At 42.3% G+C, this 23,193-nt stretch overlaps 1 protein-coding gene and 1 long non-coding RNA gene across 2 annotated transcripts in view; both read left to right on the top strand.

Annotated features, from left to right (window-relative positions):
* The window catches only part of xirp2a (xin actin binding repeat containing 2a), a 51,404-nt gene extending 51,185 nt beyond the window's left edge, over window positions 1-219 (top strand). Inside the window, exon 9 of the mRNA XM_062445606.1 lies at window positions 125-219. Coding sequence (XP_062301590.1) covers window positions 125-219 — 95 coding nt within the window. The remainder of the gene's footprint in view (window positions 1-124) is intronic.
* A 4,460-nt stretch (window positions 220-4,679) lies between these two features.
* The window catches only part of LOC134006659 (uncharacterized), a 102,922-nt gene continuing 84,408 nt past the window's right edge, over window positions 4,680-23,193 (top strand). The window contains exon 1 of the long non-coding RNA XR_009927959.1: window positions 4,680-4,740. This is a non-coding gene — a long non-coding RNA (uncharacterized LOC134006659). The remainder of the gene's footprint in view (window positions 4,741-23,193) is intronic.

Below are 23,193 nucleotides of genomic sequence, written 5' to 3'. Positions count from 1 at the left end.
CTAACTGTATGAACTATATTCATTTGTACCAAACTTGGTTCTGTCCAGGAAATTGCCTAAGAAAACTAAATTCAAATGTCTGTCTGACTGTAAATTAAAGTATCCCCTCTTCTTTTTTTTGCAGAGAATTCGCGTTCCAGAGTCCGAACTGTGTCGGGTATGTCGGAAGAGGGTGTACCCCATGGAAGCGCTGATAGCAGACAAACAAAACTTCCATAAAAGCTGCTTTCGCTGTGAACACTGCAGAGGCAAACTAAGGTGAAGCTATTTCACAGAGCAAACACACACTTATTGTTCGCCTTTGCATTGTTTTAACCTCATGTTTATTTTTTTTTTTTTGCTCTTTTCTAAAACAGTCTTGGCAACTACGCCTCTCTCCATGGACGAATGTACTGCAAGCCACACTATAAGCAATTGTTCAAGTCCAAAGGGAATTACGACGAGGGATTTGGACAGACACCACATAAAGAACTATGGAATAATAAGAACCAGCAAGATTCCGCCGAAAAGACAACAATCAAATCACCATCGCCTGAAAGGAAAGTCATGGAGTCCAGATTTTCCACCGCTCAAAGCACATTAGTTACTCAGGATCAGCCCATCAACAAATCTGTGGAGGAAAACAAAAAGCCCACAAGTAAGATTGCTGTAGTGTGGCCTCCACAAACAGATTCTCCAAAGAAATCCTTCTCTATCGAAGACGAGCTGAAGTTGGTTAAGCCGTCATGGCCCCCTAAAGAGGATTCAGCTCAGGATAATGAACCCCTGAATCAGCCTGTGATGCCTGCAACTCAAGACACACGTAGTCCCGCAGATAAAGTACAAAATGAACCCTGGGAAATGACGCGATGCAGGAGAGCGCCTGTTTAACAGAGTTTGTGAGAAAGCCTGATGAGACTCCAGCAGAGTCAGAGGGTTCGGCCTCCCCTGTAGCAGCCGCCGAGGAACCAGAGAGTGTTACTCACACTAGAGAAACCAAAGAGTCAAACAGTGTTGCTGAGGCTGTGGCACAAGTGGATTCTGAAATGGACTCTGAAGTGTGCCCTGGAGTGGAAGAGAAAGAACAAAGCGAAGGGAATGATGGCAGAGCCGTGGAAAGCATGAAAGCGCCAGAGCAAAATGAAGAGAAAAGTGTAGAAAGGGTGGAGGAAGTGAAAGTAAACGGACATGACGGGCAGATAGAAAGTGCAGCAGGTGAAGAGAGAAGCCAGGAGGAGAGAGATGAAGGGAATATTAGCAGCATGAACAATGGGGAGGCGGTAAAGGTCACGTTAATAGATGAGGGGGCGACAGCAGGGCAGGAGCTGAATGCAAACACCAACAATAATAACAATAATAACCAGACGCTGCTCGACCATGATATCTTGCTTCAAGGGCTTAATGAGGACGAAGAGAAGGAGAAGCCGTCACTCTTTTTGACAGATGCATCTCCAGCAACGGATCCTCTCCAAGCCGACCGCTGCGAAGAATCCAAATGGATGCCAAGCGAAGTGCTGCAATTGGCACAGAGGGATGACGCTTTCGTGCCAGCGGGTGCCAAATGTACCGAAGCCACAGACTGCTATTCAGACACTAATTTCTTCACAGACGCAGCCGAGGAAATGTACCCTTTCAAAGACGAGGCGGCCGAGCCAAAGATTAGCACGTCGAGCTTCCTCGAAGACATTTTCGCCGGCCTGAGCACCAGCGGCTCCAGCCTGCTCTCCGATTTCAAATCCGACATGTTCGGCGAATCGGCGAGGGATGGGCCCGCGGGGTCGGCGCTGGATGACCTTTTGGATTTCGGGATGGAGGCAGGAGAAGGTAAAGCGGCGGATAGGAAGGGAGAGGATGAGAGCGGAGATCTCTTTGCCACAAGCAGCACGCGAAAGGAAGGCAGCTCTCTGTGGGATGACGATGATGATGATGCCGATGACTCCCTGACGGTGGAGGAGAGGATCAAGAAGAATAGATACTACGACGACGACGACAGCGACCACTCTTAAAAGTCGACCCATTCACATTCTAATCAGGCGAACGTTGACCACATATAACTTTGCATCCGTGTCCATGGAGAGATGAACTGCTCTGAATTAATTTAGTGTTTTTGTACTGCTCTTTTATTCAATATCTAGCTGTTTTTGAAGTTGATTGAATGCACCTGGTGTGCACCGGAAAAAAAATGGAATTGTATTTTACTTAGTATGCATATCTATATTTTTGCTGACTTTGAGGAACTATCCAAACAGGGCTATATTTTAAAAACAATTGCAATATATGCATTCATTACAAGTTTCTCCTCTCAATGAATGGCTTTCTTTTGTGTCTGAATAAAGAGCTTTTCCCCTTTTTTTCACCTATTCTGTCTTCTGGTTGAAATAAAGCTTCATGAACTCCACAATATATGACTTTTTAATCAGCGAGCGCACCGACAAGCCGGAGCGATAATAGAGCTTAACCCGTATCCCTCTTTTGTGTGTGGTTGAGGTTTGTATGATGTATGGCTCACCTACATAACACAGTCCAGCTGAGATCTCTTTGGAGAAAAGGCGTATTGATTTTCACTGATAGAGCAGGCCTGTTGTAGAAGTTACAGATTTTTCCATTAGGTGGCTTTCGTCACCACTGACAGATTTCCCTGCCTCAGTTACAGCTTGAACACGTTGGGGTAATTGGCTGCAAAGAAAATATACTGCAATGTTAATTACACTGGTGAAAAAAAAAATACTGTACCTTAGTGTCAGGAAAGTGATGGCTTAACAATTTCTCTGTGGGTCATGCTTACATTTTGCTGACAGTTCCTTTAAGTTGGTGAAGCTCTGTTGCTAGTTCAATAATTCAGCATCCTTTTTGTGTCCCGAAATGCTGCTCGGCATATTTTTAATTGGGCTATTTGTTTTCCGGTAACGTTTTTTGCATTGACAATCCAAAAGTAGATGCTATTTTGTACATTTTTAATCGTTTTATCACGCTTGCCAAGCAATTATAAACCCAGACAACTGCCTGTCCAATTACACACAGGACAGGAAACGGATAATCAAAATCCAGCGCACAGCTGTTGGAGATATCTGAAATAGTGGTGGTTGAAAATGTTGCAATGAAAATGTAGATTTTAACATGAGCCGACAAAGGCTGAAGGTTCAGGGCTTTATGTGTGACCTGCTGACTGATAGATCACCAAAAGCTTAAAGGATAAAGTCAAGTGAGTTTTAAAATAATAATCACATATGTATATTGAAAGAGTGATTGTTGCTGCAAATGTTTTGTTCTTCCTGTGCATACTGGACCAGGGGCGGATTTAGGAGTTGACAAGATTCAGAGCTAAGCTATCCATCCAGAGCCAGGACCATTTCATTTGACTGCATTGTATGACCACTGCAAACATAGGTAGTAGGTAGTGGTAGTGATTTATTTTGGTCCTTATCAACAATTTCCCATAAATAAATAAAAATAAGAAATCAGATCAAAAGGAAAACAAAAAATATTACATTCATATTATATTTGATGCATTTATTGCATTTTATTTTGTAACATTGACTCAACTGAAATGTCTTCAGAAGTTTCACTCTTAATAACAATTGTTATAAAGTCAGATTAAGAAAAAAGAAAAAGATTCCCTTGCTCTGCCCCTGTACTGGACAAGAGGAGAGTCCTTCTCAATGTGATTCCAAAAGTAGGTGATGGGGGGGGGGGGGGGGGGGGGGGGGGGGGGGGGGGAGAGAAACCCACAATCCTCATTTTGTGTAAGACTGAATTCAAGCAAAGCTGACTCAGCAGTCTCTTTTAGGCAAAACAAGTGAGCATCTTCATATTTTTATCCTCTTTGTATAAGGCGACCTGGCCTGAGGGATTTGAGGCGCTGACCATGAACGGTGTCAACAGGGTTGAATCTCTCCCCTCATTTCTTATTCACACTGCAATAAAGGTGCTTATACTTATGGCAGCGTCATATTAAATTCCAACTCCACTCAAAATATGTGTTTTGCTTATTCACTGTCACTGTGACATCACATGTTTGGACCATTTAGCAACTCACACTGTCAACTTGACACCTTCCCAATCTGAGGATGGAATTTCAGTGAAGTCTGAGACATCTTGTGTCCAACTTTTCCACATTTGCATATTAATAAATTACATTTTTTTTCCAACAAGGCAGATGGAGGAGATGTCATTTTAAGATTAGATGTAGATAATTGAACTTTTTTTTTTAGTGCAAAACATCAGACACACATAATCATTCATAGTAGACATGTAATCAAACATGTCTGGAGGAGATTGGATTTAATGCACTGTTGAACAACAGGACGAGTGATTTAAAGCATCCAAGCACGTACGAGCGGGGGAGTATATTGTATGGAAATGGATGGATGACATGAATAGGCTTGAGAAACGTGAACCTATCCTTTAATAGGGTTTCAATCAAATAAGGACGAATCAATCAGCTGACTGATATCACCTGTGAAAGCCCCCCCCCCCGCAGTTTACTGGGACTTGCGTTTATTTTCGCCTACATGCCGTCAGATCAGCGAGGCATCTCTCTCTCTCTCGCTCTCTCTCTTTCCCTCTCTGCGATTGGCTGCTATCTCTACTCATCAGGCGGCCGCTGATTGGTCGGCTCCTCTCCTCCGCTCCGCCGGCTGCAGCGAGCGAGACTCCGCCGAGCAGAGGAGGCATCCGACCGGCGTGGAGTGGCAGGAAACCCCCTCGTGTACACGCAGGAGCAGCTGAGCCTGAGCGGACACTGAGGACAAAAAAAGCGGGGTAGGTGTTAAAAGAAAGAAGCAAAAAACGAAGAAAATGTTGCCTTTTTTTCGGTGTTCTGTGTGAACGCGCGTTTTCTAGGCACTAATTGTTCGGCGTGGACGCGCACAGCTACGGCTCGGACGCTGTTATTATTTTTTTAAATATTTTTTGGGAAGTGAAATTGATGTTTGACACGCGCTGTTTGACCCCGCCAGGTAAATATGTCCTCTATTGTTGGCAGGCTTTTCAAAATAAACAAAAACAACAGTCAATACAGTCATAAAGGAGGAATTTTAAACTTCCTATTGAGGCTTTTACTTTGAATACATGTTAGTTTGCCTCCTGTCATGTGTGGCTGCTGGTTGGAGCTGTTTGGAGCTGCTGTCATTGATGGACTTGACGTTTTTAAGTGCCTTCTATCATTTAAATAAGACTCGATTGTGTGTGGCTTATTGGCTTTAATGTGTGTGTGTGTGTGTGTGTGTGTGTGTGTGGGAGACCAAAAATAAAAAAAGAGCAAAGCAGAGATAAATCCAGATAAGCAGATGAGTGCATTGTGCATTTCATGATGCTGTCTGTGCACTTTATAGCCTAATATCAAGTGCAATGATTTATCTGGCTTCTAATCCATGTCACTTAACACGAACTAGTAAAAAAAAATCCCTGGTTCCCTTGTTCACCCCCCCCCCCCTCCCTCCCTCTCTCTCATCCTCTCTCTCTCTTTTTCATCGCATAAAGGGATGAGTGTCACCACGCTGTGTTTTATCACTCCGTCAGATGCTGCAACAGCACTCCAAAGGAGGTGGAAGGGACAGTAAAAAACGGAAAGCTGGGGAGATGGTGGAGAGGAGGAGGAGGAGGAGGAGGAGGTGGTGGGTGGAGGTGGGTGGAAGGGGGTATAACCCTCTGTGGCAAGCTGCTCAATGGGATTTTTTACCTCGTAGTCAAAGGGGTCATAACAACAATTCACGGCCACTGTCTTCTCTGCTGTGCTGTGAACAGAACTCCTAAGCCTTTAAAAAAAAAAAAAAAAAATCCATTTCTAGAGATTTATGTTGACAGAAGCTTTGAAACATCTCCCTCCTACAGGACTGATCCTCCTTTCTTTTTTGGAATTACGCCCTTGAAGTTGTAACATCAATACTTTTTTTCGCACTGTGTTTTCTCGCCGTGGAGTAAAACCAAAGAAGACAAGCACATCTCTTCTTTTTGTGTGTGTGTGTGTGTGTGAGTGTGTGTGAGAGACACCGTTGGCTTTCAACCTTACAACGCCGCCGCTGCCGGGGTCGTTAATACCGCTGGCCCTGCCAAATTCGCTCATTTTAAGCCTGTGTGTGTGTGTGTGTGTGTGGGCTGGCACGAGACCAGATGCTTCTATTGTATGAGTGAGAAGGGTGGGGGGGTGTTCCATTTAATTTTTAAAATGCCCCCCCCCCTTTCCATTCATCTCCTGTGACATGAAATACGCTGGTTTAATCTCAATTAGGCAGTGACATCAAAACGAGTACCTCACACACACACACACACACACACACACATGGATGGTTTTCAGATGATAGTGATGAATGTGGGGGTTTTTAGGGGGTGAGAGGGGGCTAGTTTGAACTTGGGGTGAAATGGGAACTGATTTCAATGTTCTCAGCTTTGTTTGATTTCCTTTTAAAATGTCCACGTTTCTCCTCTCCTGTAAAGCCTCCAAACATTCAGATTTAACTACTTCCAGAATTAACAAGCTAAGTTCACACCGCAGCTGTTCCTCCGGTTATGATAACGATTATAGATCGTTAAGTTAGTGCTGTATTATTGGCAAAAAACCTTTTTTAAAAGTTCCTAAAAATGAGTGATTTTCAGCCCTCTGTTGTAAATCATCATTAAACACATGCTTATCTGAGCTGTGTATCTTTAAGCAGGCTGTTTACATGTGCTGTGTTATAAACTACATCTCATTGACATCCCATGAGAGGAATCAAGCCCCTGGGTCTGTATCTAATAGGCCTGGTTTTAACTCATTTAACCCTCACATCGGGGGGGGGGGGGGGTGTTTGTATGTCAAGGCTGCCTGTCAGAGTTATCAGAAGCAAATGTGACACAGAACTGATCATTTAGAATGTCCTACGCTATATCATTTAATGCTTTTCTCATCTTGGGGGAAATTGAAGACTTTTTCTTAGGCTGAAATGAGTGTGCAAAAAGGCTTCAGGCAACAGCAGATTCTCTTAATTACATCATATTTTTGTGCTGGAAACGATTGGAATTCGATATACGGGTGCGACGCCGGGTTCCTCCGATGAGATAAACAGCATGTGACATTGATGAATGGCGTTTTGTAAAGAGCGCAATAAAGCGGTTTATTAAATCGCTCGCGATTTCAATGCACTTCTGACGCCGCTTGTTCTTGTCGACACAGATTTTAAGGGGGAAAGCTGTCAGTTCGTGGGTTGCCGATTTGTTACCGAGCGCAGTGGCATTTTTCGGTGCCCTCGGGGAGCGTATTTCTTTTAAGTGTACAGCCACGGCTTGTCAAATGTCACTGTTGTTTTGTAAGAGTGTCCTTTGGAAAGTGCTGCTTTATTAAGACCTTTGGTTTATGTCAAATGTAGCTTTTCTTTCCCCCCTTTTGACTGCTGCTGGTTTAATTTGATGCGGTTGATGAACCAGCCCTTGCTGCTCACCACCAGCGTTCACTGTCGGGTTTTTTTAGCATTAACATTCAACTGTCATACAGAGAGGAATCCTTCACAGAGGAGGTAGATATACCAATTTCTTCAGTGAGGGTAGGGGCACGACCGCAATCATAGATACACCCAAATGTTCATGGATACAGTTGGCTGGCGAGCTGCGTCTGTATGACCACCTGTGATTGACACCGTCCTGTTCAAGAGCGCCGCCATTGTGGGAAACATCCAAAATCATGGAAAAGAAATTGTAGTAGTTCTTCTTCTCTGCGCCCGAACATCCCAGAATGACTTTCAGTATTCAAGGCTGCTGCGCTGAAGTGACAGGTTGACAGTGGAAAAATGATAATAGAGGGAAATGTGTTATCTGCCAGGTCCTGCAGTGCCTGTAACATGCAAGTCAATATTTACATACGGCATGTCGTGTAATATATATCCTGTCATCAAGACACATGCCTCAGCACTGTCTTGCAAATGCATTTAAAATGCAGCCGGGGTGATAAAATGATAGTGATATGTACCTGCAGCTGACATTTCATCAACAGGAATGGTGAAATTCAGTTGCATGAAGAAAGTGGCTGGCTCATAAACAGCCTGATAACTGAGCGTGGTGCGTGTGGCATGTAAACAGCCAATCATTGAACAGCTGTGTTGTTTGGTTACACCAATGACATGTGACACAACAACAGAAACAGCATAGAGCGAGACAGTGAGTGCAGACAGGGACGAAATTATGGATAATATCAGCCTGATTTAAATGTGTTCACTGCATGTAGGGACCAACTATTGATAACTTTTATACTGAAATTGCGATTTGAAAGAGGGCAATTTATCAAATAGTTAACATCATTAATCACTTTAGTCAGTTTTACCATATGTAAGAGCTAAAATGCAGCTTTTTTTTATCAATAATTATACTACTACTTTTCACTGAGTAATGTCAAGTAAACCCTTTTAATATCAAATATTAATAAGTATGAGCTAAACTGGTTATTCCATGGAAAAAAAAGGTTGCTTTGAAGTTGACTTCCCTCTCACTGACTGGTTTAAAAAAAGAGCCATGGGACAAAAAGCAACTGCATTATTCAATCTGATTCTATTAAGACAGACATAAGATTATAATAAGTCTTTTTTTTAAATGTGGACCTCTCTTCCAGGCCTGTATTTGAATTTAGAGACAATAATTGGTCAGAAAAATTGAATATTTCCTCAAATCTTTCAGGGTTAACTAGTTGTATTGTGTGGAAATAAATGAGGAGGGCATCAACAGTGGAGCTTTAAAACAGAAGCATCTTTAAACAGGCTTTCAGAGTGTGCTGGAGTTTGTTGTTGACCTTGCACTTGAGCAGAACAGGAAGACACCTGAGATCAGTACAGTATCACATTATTGTTATTCAGGTGTTCCTCTTTTTTTCCTTCTCTTTTTTTAAATAATTAACGATCAAATAGTTTGATTTCATCTCAACACGGAGCGGAAGGGAAACAGAGAACGTTGCCCAGTTGCCCTTTTTTCATGCAGAATTAATGGTTTCTATGTTACAACTCATCATTTACAATGCATTGGATTTCATGACTGTCTGGTTACACTGTAATTACTGATAGCAGGAGGGCTGAGAGTTACAAGGCTGTCATCTTTTATAAGGTCTTGAGTTTTTGTGCTACTCTGGCTAGTATTTTCAAGGGATTCTTTTCTTTCTCTGAGGGCATTCACTGGTTTCACATTGATGTGCTCTGACCTGTGCTGTCTCTCTCTCTCTCTCTCTCTCTCTCTCTCTCTCTCTCTCTCTCTCTCTCTCTCTCTCTCTCTGTCTCTCGGCTATGTGCTTCATCCGCCGGGCCGAGCTTAGAGCGTCGCGATCATGTCTGTGACAGTCGTCCAAAGTTTATTGGATCATCTGATAATCTCGTTGGCCGGTGCTTAGCCACGCATTTCCCCCCCCCCAGTTCGGCGTGTGACTCTGTAGGCACAGATGACAGATTCAAGTCAAACAACACCATACTGTGATCGTCATACAGACCAACATAGCACACGAAGAAGCGAATAAACAGGCTTGTTGTTTACTGTGTATATTTACTGGCGTTGACATTGTAATACATGGATGCCACAGTGATGCTTACAGTGATAACAGAAGTCAAGAGGAAAGTAAATAACATCTATTGTCTTGTTTTTGTTTACGAAAATGACAAATGATACGAGACGACAAAAGTAAAGGGCTGTTATTATCTAAAACGCCCAGTCAGCACACGTCTCACGGTTTTACTGGAGACGGTGAAGCAGCACATTGTGAAAAGACTGACCCAAAATGACAGTGGTACCCTCGTCGCCGGTGCATTTCAGATTGATGAGGCGCTTTACCTCCCGCCACAGCCAGGACTGATAAAACAGCCGGGTGATTACATTCTTCGATTAAGCCGGGGGAGTCTTTAAGAGCTGAATTGCATTTTTATTCCTTTTGTGCAAAGCTCTGAGGTCGTGTCTTTTTATGATTGTAGTGGTATCACATAGCCGCTTTTAAAAAAGGAGGAGGGGAAGGGGAGGGGAGGCCTTGCCAAGCTTCACGGAGGCTTCACGCCGCTTCCCCCGCATCCCCGTTATCTCACACTGTACCAGCTGCGGTTGTGGTGTTGGCCACCGTCGCCTTTTCCATTTCCACACGCGGGGGCCCTGTGTTAAGCCCCCCCCCCCCTCTCTGCCACCACACTTGGCACGGGATGAGTGCCGGAGCAGAGTCTCCCTAGCCCTGGGTTTTTTTAATAGGGTTCTGATGATAGGAGCGCGCCGGGTTTGCCAACCTGGCCGGTGTGACTACTGATGTCTCCCAGTACCCCCTCGGTCAAGTAGATGATTGGATTTTCACTGGAGTTGTCAAATAACAGAGGCACAGAGGGGTGAGCACCCTATCTGCATTCTCCTCGTGTAACTCTACGGGCTGTTTGGGCTTCAAGAGCCCTGAATTGAAAGATAGAAGAGGATCATAATAGCAGCAAGCTTTGTTTGTGTCAGGGCATTTCCACCTTATCTCTGCTGCCGTATGGATACCTTGTCACTCTTAATTTTGAGCCCCTGAAACGAAAGTTTATGTAGTCTGTCATGTAGAGCATATTCAGAAGCCCTGTAGCAAATGAAACACATTCAAAACCATCTGTTTCCATATAACCCAACAGCAGAGGAAGGATTTTCTCTCAATTCTTTAAAAAACAGACTGAGAAGGCATGTTGGACGGTAGCATTATGCTTCTGCAAGGCATTATAATATTTTCTTATGTCTGGCCCCCCTCCTCGCTTTAATCCTCTTTATGGAAGCCCAACATGGTTCCATACTGATATTAATATGCAGCAAAGGTTCAGGGGAAAAAATGGGATGAGAAGTCAAAGTCATGCTGTTTAAAAAAAAAAAAAAAAAAAAAGTATTCAGCTAATTAAATACATAGAGAGGCTTACCCCTCATTCACCACAGAACATATTCATTTCATCTTTCCAAGGTTTTCTGTATGACATTTTATACTGCTTTTAACGTCATACTGTAGGTGTGATGCACGGTTGATTTCAATCAGCTTATGCTCCCAAATTCCTCCACAGAGCCCAACGTACACATTTGAATAGTTACGTGTTTGACTCGTAGGCCTAATTATACAACATCATTAATCTTAGCCTAACTAGACGTAACACCAATTACATCAGGTACGCCCGATACACTTGACGAGTGGAGTTTAAGCATCTTCATCCGTCGAGGCCTGTATGTAAATGTGACGTCGGCTTCTTAAAATGATGTCTAACAAATTGATTTTGAGGGGAGGCAGATTAAGTGTGGAGCAATCTTATCCTCGTCTTATCCCAGTTGGTCTAGTTAACCGCTTTCAGCCGTAAGAAGAAAAATATATGTACTAGACTGACAGACATAGGTATTGAACTGTCTGAGATGACCTTTTGGACTTAATAGATGTTCCCCATCAAACAGCTGAGAGGTTGATCTTGATCTGCGATGCCTCCTCTCTTGTTGACGAAACACCGCCGGTCGAGGCCGCCGAGCTGGAATACACAAGACGGCCTCGAGGGAGCGATGAGACAAGAGTCGAACCTGCAAAGTTTTATTCTTCACTTTCGGATTCGTACATGTGAAGCCTCGGTGTTATTTGAGGCACAAAGCAGCACTTCACTTTAGTGGAACATCTCATAGAAGTTGAGGAGTTGTCGATATCCAGCGCCGGCTGCTTTGGGGATTTGCTGCCACTGCTCACATTTAGAAGTTGTTTTTTTTTTTCTTCAGCTCTGTGATTCTATGATTGCGGATAGTATGGATTACTCCCTGGAAAGTTAGGAGTGGTTGGAAAGCAAGCAAAATAGTATATATTATCATTTTCTTTTATTTCTACTGGCAAGGAGTTACATTTTCAGTTTTAGTTTTTAATAAATGAATATTTGATCAGTACAACAGCTTTCCATTTAAGCCATAATGATCAAATTAATACACAGTTGCTTTCTGGATGAAAAAAGTGAATAAGTTGGTGAATGTTCAGCCTTGGTGGAAGTTTTACCCTCCTATTAAAAACTTCTCTTTTCTACATGTTCATGTTCAGTGTAATCATAGCAGTAGTGTACAAGGTTAAAGTATATTGTAAGTAAGTCCATTCTTTCCATTCATGGACTTCTAACATGCATTAAAGCCTTCATGTTCAATGAGGCAGGACATAAGGACATGAATCTGGAGAGTATCTTCTATATTTGTTCAGAGTTTTGTCTCATTTATTCCTTTTCTTTGCTTTGGAATAGCTGCGACAAAGCCTGAAAAGGTCAAATAATACCCCATAAAGTCTCCTCAATGAGTTTTATTCAGCATATTTTTTTTACTCTTACATGTTTGATCTTATATTCTACCTAGTTAAGAGTGTTATATCACCATGCATGTGTCCTGTGGTGTGTTACAGTCACCACAAAAGGCCCATGTGGTTGAAACATTGACGAATGAAACCAATATACTATATAAGGAGCATCTGAGCAAGTGTGTCGACTCTATTTTTCTTTTCTTATTTATTACAGCAGACATGGTTTATTTGTTGTTTGACGGTGCTCTTATGATGGCACCGGGGTTAAGAGAAAAAAAAGAAAAAAAAACAATTCTTCCCCTTGACCACCCATGAAGACACGAGGATAGAGGCAGCACCAGTCAGAGGTTTGTTTGCTGTAATCATTTCTCGGAGCATGTCTGTTGTTTCTGTGCTCCAGGCGGGCAACACACAGTCACCCTCCCCAGCAAAAAACCTGTAAATATTTCGCGTATCGATTTGAATACGGTACGTTTTAGCCCCATTAGCTTGGACCGCACACACACGCTCGGCAACATGAGCGTTACGATCTGAGAATGATAAATGACTGGTCTCGAGCTCCCCCCAGCTTCTAAAGATCCTTTTATCTGCTCAGATTACTTCAGGAATGTCTTGTCTCATCCAGTTGCCTTCACAATGAAAATAATGGAACCGGGCCGGGCTAAATGTGTGTTCTGGTGAGATGCACATTGCGTCCTCGCTAATATGTGAACTCCATGCATTTTTCACAACGCGGTTGATTACATTCTCTGGATGATTTTTCATATTTAATCAGCTCCGGGCGCTATGGGTTTTACTTGCACAAGAGTGGCCATTAATATTCAGCGTATGCACATTACAGACATGCATTCACTTATTGGTTTATGCGCTTTGAGTAGTTTCTGTGTGCTGCTCTTGCTCTTGCATGCATTTGAAACAACACATTTATTAGGTGATAATGAGCCCTAGTCAAGATTTTTATTTTTTTTTTTGGTCGAAGGCTTTTATAATAAAAATAATTGCAGCAACTTCATCTTCTGTAATGAGTTTGAATTAGATACAAAAGTTCTGAGATCCGTCTTCAAATAACTCAGATTTAATCTAATTTAATATTGAAGGTTGACAGAAATGAGAGTGAAAGCCGGAATGGTAATGATGATCATAATTGCACCTGAAAGCAACAAAACAAAGTTATCGCAATGATGTGGAACAAAAGCCGTCAGCCGGAAAGAGAATTCTTCGATAATTTGCTTGATTTATGCAGGCTCGCCTTTCTGTTTTTTAAAAAATGTGGAAACGTAATTTTGATAGTCGGATCATTTTTCATTCATTCGTCACTGTCATCGCCCAGCTGGCCCCGAGGGGGGGAGGGAAGCGGCGTCTGCTCAATCATGGACACCCGGTGACCTTTATGGTGGAAAAATCCGCTCTGGGGGAAGTTTTGTCACGGCGTCATTTAATTCTGCTGAGTTATCAGTGATGCTTCCCAACTGTCGGATCATTGCCGCGTCCCCTGCTCCATCATGTCACCGAGCAAACACAAAACTTTTTATAATACAAGACACCTGTTATTCTGCAGCCAGAAAACAGGAAAAAGCGTGTGAGCATCATCTATCTGCCGCTCCTATTCACACTGACATAAAAAAACAGGCCATGTGTAATGAACCAGAGGATGATAGTCCTGCTTTGCGGTTTGTAGGGTTGCAGCCCCGACTCCCCGCAGCTTTTTTTTTTAGATGTGTTTGATGTGCTGTGACGCCGAAAGATGCCGTAATAGTCCTGCAGGTTCAAAGCCTAAAAAAACACACAACCGTTCCCCACACATGCTAAATAGAACACATAGAAGGATCATATGGAGCCAGGCTGCAGCTATCCAGTTATTTAGTTCAACACCGCAGATGAAACGCTTGGCTGTTAATCCATCATGTTAAATGTATTTTTAATAGTTTTTTGATAAAGAGGTGTAGACTAGGGCTGCCCTCTAAACGTCAGTGATTAAAATCATCAGTCAACGAGGCCTCATGTCGTCAGTTAAATCATTGGCTTGTTTTTTTTGGCTGCATCATTCAGTGTTTCCCCTTGGTTCACTGCTTTGGTGCGGTGGAGGGGCAGAAAGAGGAGGAGGAGGGCTGCACTGAGCACATTTTGGAAGAGACTCTTCTCTGTTCTCAGTTTAAGAATGGCTATTGACACTAAAATGAGAATAGCTGGTCCACCTTTAAAGTTCAGTCCACCTTAAGTGAGCCTGGTCAGGTTAAGCCAGAGGTGTCCAAACTATTCCATAAAGGTTCATGTGGCTGCAGGTTTCCAACCAAGCAGGAGCACACCAGGCTTGACTTATTTAATCAACTGATCTCAGTCTTCAGACAGTTGATTGGTTGGAACAAAAACCTGCAGGCATATGGTCCTTTATGGAATAGTTTGGACATGCCTTGGTTAGGCTGACCCATTGTTACTAACTTTTGGGCTAACTCCTGTCACTCCCAGCAATTAGGGAAACAACAGATAACACTTTCTTGGTCTTGAGGAGCTGCAACATTTATTAAGTCTTGACTGTACATTTACTGCCATGTTGACAGCTTACTAACCTTCTGCATTGTACTACTACTACTACTTCCTACTAATTTATGACTAGGGCGCAGACTTGTTATTCGTCTGACTGGTGTGAAAGTTTAATGTTTTCCCAAAGGCACCTTACAGATTAAACTTGAGTCTTGACATAGGCTGTTCATGGAGTTAAGTAACATCTTGGCTTCAAATAGTCATCTCAAAGTAGAATGATTAGGGTACAGCTTGATAAGACCTTCTAGTTTACATTATTCCTGGTGGTGTCTGCCCACAATCAGTGTATAGAGCTAGAAAATTCATCATGAGAAGTTGCCATTTGGTTTCTGTAATAGTTTATGTTTCATTGTCATTAAATCAATGATGTCATTGTGCCTACAGTATGTTTACCACCTTACTAAAAGGAGGATGCCTGCTAGGAAACAACCACCAAAAAATGGCAGTTATCAAGCAAGTAGAAATTTAGAATAGAAGATGGAATTAAAGCTGGGTTAGGGTTAAAAAGTGAGGTACAGGAAAACGTATGTAGGATGTAATTTTTTTAATGTATGCATCATCTTTCATCTTCTCAGGTCAAACTGTGAGCACATACCTTTTACTGGACCGTCACCACTTATTTTAGTGCTTCCAATGATGACGGTTTGCACTCTGTGAAATGATGTAGAGTTATTGGTCCCTTCCATCACTGCATCTGTGGCAGTAAGGCTGACATTTCCTGTGCATTTTATCACCATTAAAAGCGCAATCAGTGGTGCTGAAGATCAGCTCAGGCCATAAGAAACATGCAGCATAGACGGCAGGTTAAGATTCAGCCACCCCCCCTCCCCTTCTTCCCCAATCACCAACTCCCCCCTTCCCGTCCCGCCCGATCATTTTATCGAGCGCTATGATCTATTGAGGGAGAGAGCCGGAGCAGTCTTCAAATAAAAGCAATAACTCTGCTGCTGTGGAGAAGGAAATCAGAAGGCAGGCATGTCCTACCAAGCCAGACAGCCATCCTTCCCTTACTCAGCTGTGTATATATGGACATACGTTTCTAACCCCCCCCCCCCTTTTGTTACTACCTCCTCACTCAAGTTTACTCAACTCAAGTTTATCATCAGCTGCTCCCCGTAGATGGCTTATTGCCTTTTCCACCCTCATCTGTCCGTGTGGCTGAAAAGGCCTCCCAGCAAGAGATTAGCAATCCAATAACTCATGGAGCATCCACCTCAGCAGCAGGTGCTCCCCAGAGTGAATGCTGATGAGAACAGCCAGGATTCAATAATAACAGGCAAGGACAGTATTTGCTAACAGCGAGCAGCCTCCCATAGGCCTCGACCTGCTGGTGATCCTAACTTGTTGTTAAGTTATAGCAGGTTTCAGTGCCATCCTGTATATAGTTCTACATTATTCAGAGAAATTGAGTCTCTAAATTGGCTGGGATTGGTGTCTGGGGTGTTACTGAACTGTTTAACTAGCCCTGATACTGAACACAATTGAATTAAGTAATGGTAAGTAAATAAGTAGTAGTATTAGGTTGTAGACGTTTTGTCATTATCTGAATCCAAATATTTACTGACTGAATTTATTTGTGTTGCTTAAATTCACATGTAGAACAGTTATTACCAGTGAACTTGCTTGGTGACAAATGATTATCAAAGCAGTTACACCATAATGATATATATTAGTGATAATTAAACAACTTAAATGTTAGACCCATGAGAGCAGCCTGCAGTACTAAATCTCTGAAATCTCTGATCGATTCCAAGCATGCTTCTGATTTTGGCCCAAACATTTCTCCATTGTTGAATAATCCATATTTGGACACCCAAATCAAGTTTAGACTGATTTCAAATGTAGAATTGTAGCAAACAATACTGTGAATTCACTAATGATACCCTTCCCCAGTCTTCAGTACTTGGCCATATCTACAATGTACTTTATTATGCAGATGATACCCAATTTTACATTCATCTTAAGGGCCGATCTCAAGAGCACTTTGAAAAGGGACACCAATTCAACACATGATTTAGCACTCTTGACCAATAGAAAACTATCTTGACAGGGTTGACCTTTAAGTGAACAGAAGCCTGTGTCTAAAATGGAAGGAGTCATAGCTTTTTTGCTGCTCCTCTGCTGTACTACAGACAGCTCCACAAAGAGGAATGGTTTCAAGGCAGTATAAACTGGCTTAAATATAAAAAGAAATACTTAACTGTGTGAACCTATATCTGTTAGCTGCCAAGATAGTTGGGAAACCTTTTGAACCTCATCAGTAACTCATACTACACAATCAGTATTGCTTACCGAAGCCTTAAGCCCAATTTCCACTGGGTCCGTCAGCGGCACGTTACGGCTGCGCCGCGGTCACCGGAGCTGATAGGTACCACTATAATCAATGAGAGTATTTCCACCAGGAGCGTCTCAGCAACGTTCCAGCAGCGGCTCTCCGCGCCGCAGCACTATCAATCCGCAGCATTTCTATTTTTGACGGAGCTGTTTCTAACTTGCGACAAGCTCAACAGAGCAGATTGTACCAGACAGGAAGTCAAACACAGAATCAGCATAATAAAACTTCTGTCTTTCAAAATAAAACAACCTGTGCAGCCTCCCGATCGTATTTAAGCAACAAACACGAATAAAACAGACAAAGACACCATCTAGCTACTTAGCCTAGTGACACATGATATAAGCACAAAAATCTAAGAAAATTACCAAATCAACTAAATTTTAGCAAGTTAACAAAATCGGGCCGTTTAGTTGTGCTGCTACTACAGTAAATACTAAAGTCACTCGTTCGGATTTGATTGGGCTGCCGTAATTACTGTATTAACAGTGCAACTTCATTTTAAAAGGCAGATTTCTCTCCCGTAACGCTCCCGGTGTGAGTTGACGCTGGGCAGAAGACGGAGCTAAACTGTGGCGCAGCTGTTTCGCGCCGCTGACGGACCCGGTGGAAATCCCGTGAGAACAAATGATCAGAGAGTAGCATAGAAAGAAGCTCTGAGAACTATTGTGACAGACTAGCATTGGCATTCTCCCTCTCCTCTCTCTCTATGTAACTATCCAGTTTATACAAGCTGCAGGAGTTCATCAACCATCCCTGCAAGTATTCCCTATGTCACCGAGCCTGTAGCACTGCTTATTTTACAAAGTCGCACAGGGGAATTTGTTTTGCATTCTCTTGTGTGACCAACTCAGCTGAAATAAAGTGATTACTATTTGCGATTCCTACTTAATTTAAGTATTATTGCACTCAAGGCTCCTCAGCAATGAAACTCTCTGTCTGAACGCCATAACTATTTTCATGCAAAAGCCTTTTTATGACCCCCCCTTTTTACAGACTTTTTTGATTTTATTGACTTTGGTTTTATTGGTAACTTTCCACATTCCTTATGTTCTGCGTTTTACGGTTTTGTTAGTTCCTTGTCTTGTTTCTCACCTCATTCTCTGGCCCAGTAGATAACTATAACCTGCTGTTTTATGGTGCTGTACAAGGCCTTTTTACTGCAGGCTAGTGTTTTGTTGCTTATTAATATAAGCCATTTAAAAAAAATACACCTTTCATATGAAGCTTTGAGGTCATGTGATGTAGTGTGGACTTAGATGCACTGAACAGTTAAATGTGGACAGTATTATGCATTCAAAAGTTATATAAGTAAGAACCCTATAACACATTAGCCATATTATCTGCAACCCCACAGTCCTTTCTAACTTTGCTTTTCTTTTACTTTATTATATCTACTTCTGATATCAAGCCTCCAACAAAAGACTGCACAAACACAACCTCAGCACAAAACCAACTGTGTATGTGTGTGTGTGTGTGTGTGCGTGTGTTTTCTTTTTTTTATGGGGAACACAAAAGGACTTAAACGCCCTATAGCATCACTGCAAGTCTTCTCCCTTGTCCATAAATCCCCCTCCAGCTTCCTGCTGTAGGCCGCACAGTGAATTTATGTGCTCTGCTTGTGTTATCTGTAGTTTGTGTTTTCTTCAATTTCACGGGGGCTTGTGTTTCATGATAAAGAGTCAGTCGGAGTCAGTTCCTCAAGGCCACCTAAATGTGGCTGCTGTAGTGTTGCTGTAGTGCATGAATCACAGTTAGTTATATATTATCTTTGATGCAGTAAAAAGGCTGCTTTTCATATGCTGATTTCAGGGGTCAGTGGGGATTATTTTTAGATTGGGAATATAAAAATGTCACCTGTTTTTTTTTTTTTTATATAAAGATTGACAGTCACACACAACTGAAATCGGATTTCTCCTTATCTTCTTCACAGCTTTCATCTCAGTCACCTGTCAACAGATTCACAGAAAGTGGCAGGCTTAGTTTGTGTTTCCCCAGGTGCTGCAAAAAATCACTCAAAGTATCTATTTTTGATAACCGTTTGCTGTCTAAATATCAAAGAGGAAGAGAGAAAAAGAGACGAGGATAAAAGGATCGTCTTCATTACGCTTCTGGATGTTTGCCATCTTTAGCACGGAAAAGGGAAAAAGGGCACGCACAGGCCGCTGAATGTGAGGCACAGGTGCAATAAAGGATATTCACTAATTGAGTGAAGTACAGGAGCCCAGGAGGGACGCACCAGGTGCACAGATACTAGTCAAGGTTAGCTGAGGTCCAGAACAAACCAAGTGAATCCTCCCATTTGCTGTTCTCCTATAATTGCGGTTAGCCTAATCTGTCCCCCCGGCTTCCTGTCTGTGAGGAGGAGAAAAAAAAAAAATAAATAAATATGTGGAGCGCTGAGCAGTCATCTGGCATGAGTCTCAGCAGAGATCTCTGCGGCAGGCTTGGCATTCACCAGGTTGCGAGATGAGGAACAAATGAAAACCGAATTACCAGGCTGAGAGATTAATGGAGAAAAATGAAAAAGGATGGATGGATAGAACTGCCGGAAACGACGGTGTTACAGGTGTCTGGAGAGCAGAGACGGATGCCAGACTAATCCAGCAAGTGATAGCCCTATGCTATAATAAAACAGGCTGTTGAAAAGTAGCATGATATTAATTGCAACAGGCATCCTCTTCTTCTTCATCTGTAACCACGAAAACATGTTCACATTTCATTTTTATCTCATTACAGCACCGATAGTTATGTTACATTTTCATCTTTTTCACATCTACATTGAATTTAGCTTCGGTTTAGTGACGATTAACAGCTAGAATGCATTGAAATGTTGACATTTTCAGTACAACCCCACTGGATGTCATTATTGTCTCCACTATGTTGCTCTCAGGGTCATTTTTAACGAGTGATTTCTCTGCAGATGACATCTCGGTCTTTATTTTCCATTCAGGCAAGGGAGGAGACAGTTTCGTCTTTCATGGGATTATGCAGAATTGAATTGAATGTCACAGGGAAGATATTCGGTACAGTCGTATTGATCATTGTGAAGCCTAAAGTTCAAGCACAATAGTCACTGTCTGAGGCATGTTTGAAAATGTCAGCAGAACTGTAGATATTGTAGTCATCTGTAGTAGGAGTAGAGGATTTTTTTTGCTGCTTTTACTACAACTCACCATGCACATTTACATCTGAATTTATGGCTCAGTGACAAGTAAGGGTTGGCAAGATGAGCAATTCAAAAATATCTTAAATAGTTTTAAGAATCAGGTTTGTTAAAATGTACATTTTTTAGTTTTGTTGGTTTTATATTATTTGAAATGACTTTGCACCATTTTTTTTTTAACCAAAAGTAAGACTGAATGATCCTGAAAATGTCAAATGGTGTAACCACAAAAGAATGATAATTATTACATACACCGTATATCACAAACTTATCAATTGTTCCAGCTTGTCAGTCTTTGTATCAAGACACCCAAACGATGAATGAATAAATGCTTACAGAAGCTTTTCTGCAGCGAGGCATCCCCCCTGCGTGCTTTTGGATTATAGATCGGACCTTTAATAATCAATGACAGCGTGGTTGTCGGAACAGATTAGCGGCATAATCTCCTGTGTGTGTGCCTTTATAATACTCTTTACACTGTAACTCTCAGAAGCAATAAAAAGCCCCGGCTTAGTGAAGCTGCAGCTAATGTTTGTCACCATATTGGTTTCCGTCAAGCGACATTGTCGAGCTCCTTCCTAACCCCTCAGTGTCAGCGTCGCTTGCTTTGAGGGTTTCATCTGAGGTTATTTTTGAAGTGACATTTTTGGGGGGGAACTTGACATTTTGATCAAATTGATAAGAAAGTTTATTTGACAGCTTTAGGTGTCACAGAAGGCTGCTGTACAGACTGATAGAGGAAATGTCGAGCTCAAGCAAAGTCGATGCAAACATCATTTTAAACTCTGCAACACTTCCCTGCCCTTCATTTCTCCACACGTTTTGCGAGGCAGGAGGTCACCATCTGTTGTAATCACGCCAGAGCAATGCCTTCCCAATTTACATTCATCCGTGTTTATTGAGGTGTGGGACCCTGGCACGCAAACGCCATTATTCTCACTCTTGCCGCTGGCTGATTTCCCAGTCCTGTTGGCTGATAGAGGTGAGCCGAAGACAGCCCCAGTGGAAGAGGAGCAGCGCTCTGCGGGCAACAAGTGTTACACAGTAATTATGAAAAACGGACAGCAATCAAGCCCGGACATAAATCTTCAGAGTGCACGCTATGTGACAGCCTAGTTTCTGTTTAGTGAATTGGTGGGAAACAGCTCTTTTATGAGGAAAGCTCTCAGTGTGAGAAGGATTGTGACTGGATTGGCAACCAGGATTTAGAGTCTGAGATCCACAGAAAAAGTCTTTTTGGGGTTTTTTTATTTTCTGGAAAGGAATGAAACTAGTTTGAAAGCAAAGTTTCACTGATCTGTTGCCTCCAGCTAAAGCTGCAGTGTGGGACTTTTCCCCCTCTGACAGTGAGAGTAATTACAAAAACACTGTTGCAATTTGCTAACATTATAGGCTTTGCTGTAGCCTGCGCTGTTGCTACTGTTGCGGCTGTAAAACGGTGGATAAATGATTGGTTTTTCTCTTAGAATTCGATCGATTTGGACCGATAACATTTGTAAAGTCTAGAAGAGCCACCCTCCAGTTAGCAGAGAGCTAATCTGAAGTTAGCTCCTCAGCTTTTGGAGCACACACTCAGCCGATAGATCACACACACTTATACAATCATCCAGCCAACGCAGCAAACCTGACACCAGATTAAAAACGACGGTACACTGTGAAATACAATACAGAGAAATGTATCTGGCAGTGATAGATTTAATCAGCATTGCTCAGCAAGGGCTCCAATGTAACGGATGTTCTTTTATTAGTACGGTTTAAATCAAAAGCAGCATTTGAGGATTCAGATAAGGTTAACTGCTAGAACATGCTGAATGGTACAAAATAAATCTGAGCCATATGATCTCAGTCACTTTTCAAAGTGACAAAGTGAAGTCTTTGTGTTGAAATGTTGATACTGTATCTATAGTATGGTGCTGCTTCATGTGCCTTTTACCTGACTAGACTTTGACTGGTAATCTAGTTTACGTGTGGTTTATACAGGAGAAATAACAAGGCCTCTCCAGATGGAGGCTCATATGTTGAGCAGTGACTCAGTGGTAGTTACAGATACATTAGATAACAAGGAAGCATCTGAAAACGCAAGGCGTATGTTTAAGAGTTGTTCAGATGGACGGTGGCACTTATAACTGGAGGTGTTTTTCTTCTGATAAACAGCAGGGGAGAGGGAAACATTGATTGTTAGATGCATCACAATGCAGACATGGAGGATTCTGCATGGATTCACAAAGGTCTAAAATCAATTTTCTTGATGTTGATGGAAGATACATGAAGAATATGGATCGTGGAGGATGTCAAGCAGCTAAAACAAGCAGGACCTGAACCACACAACCTTTTCTGTACTAAAAAGACCTGGAAAAAGGGACACACTGCACGCACACGCACACACACACACACACACACACGAAACCGACTCAAAGACACTCAAGGGAGAGAGACAACTATTGAGGACAAAGATCCAGATGCAAACGTTTGGAACGAGGCGCTGCCAGCCACAGGGAGAGAGAGAGGTCCCAGAACGGCCGACGGTCCAGCAAAGAAAAGCTTAAGTAGAGAGAGAAAGAGAGAGAAAGTGAAAACAAGGAAAGAAAAAGAGAGACAGGGACACACAAACAGACAGCTTGGACCCTCATTTACTCATGGCTGCTGGACAACAAACTAAAAGAGGGTCAAAGAGATGCAGTGTTTCAGAAAGTTTATCACTTTCCCGTCGGCAGGAAAGACATGGATTTTAATTACTGAGGCTTGATAGATACATCCAGACTGAGACCGACCTGCCGGAAGGATAATGGTAACAGGTGCAGGGGGGCTAAGTAATCGAAGAAAACACAACTAATTGAAAGTTTAGGTGAAAAGAGAGGCTGACTCATCGGAGTCAGATTGTCTGATGTCAGCAGGGAGATTATTCCAGAGAAAGGGGGCACGATAAGAAAAGCC

The sequence above is a fragment of the Scomber scombrus genome, chromosome 24, assembly GCF_963691925.1.
Source record: "Scomber scombrus chromosome 24, fScoSco1.1, whole genome shotgun sequence".
In the NCBI taxonomy this organism is placed as follows: domain Eukaryota; kingdom Metazoa; phylum Chordata; class Actinopteri; order Scombriformes; family Scombridae; genus Scomber; species Scomber scombrus.
Note: the sequence above shows the minus strand (reverse complement) of the source record. Positions and strands in the feature narration are given on the sequence as shown.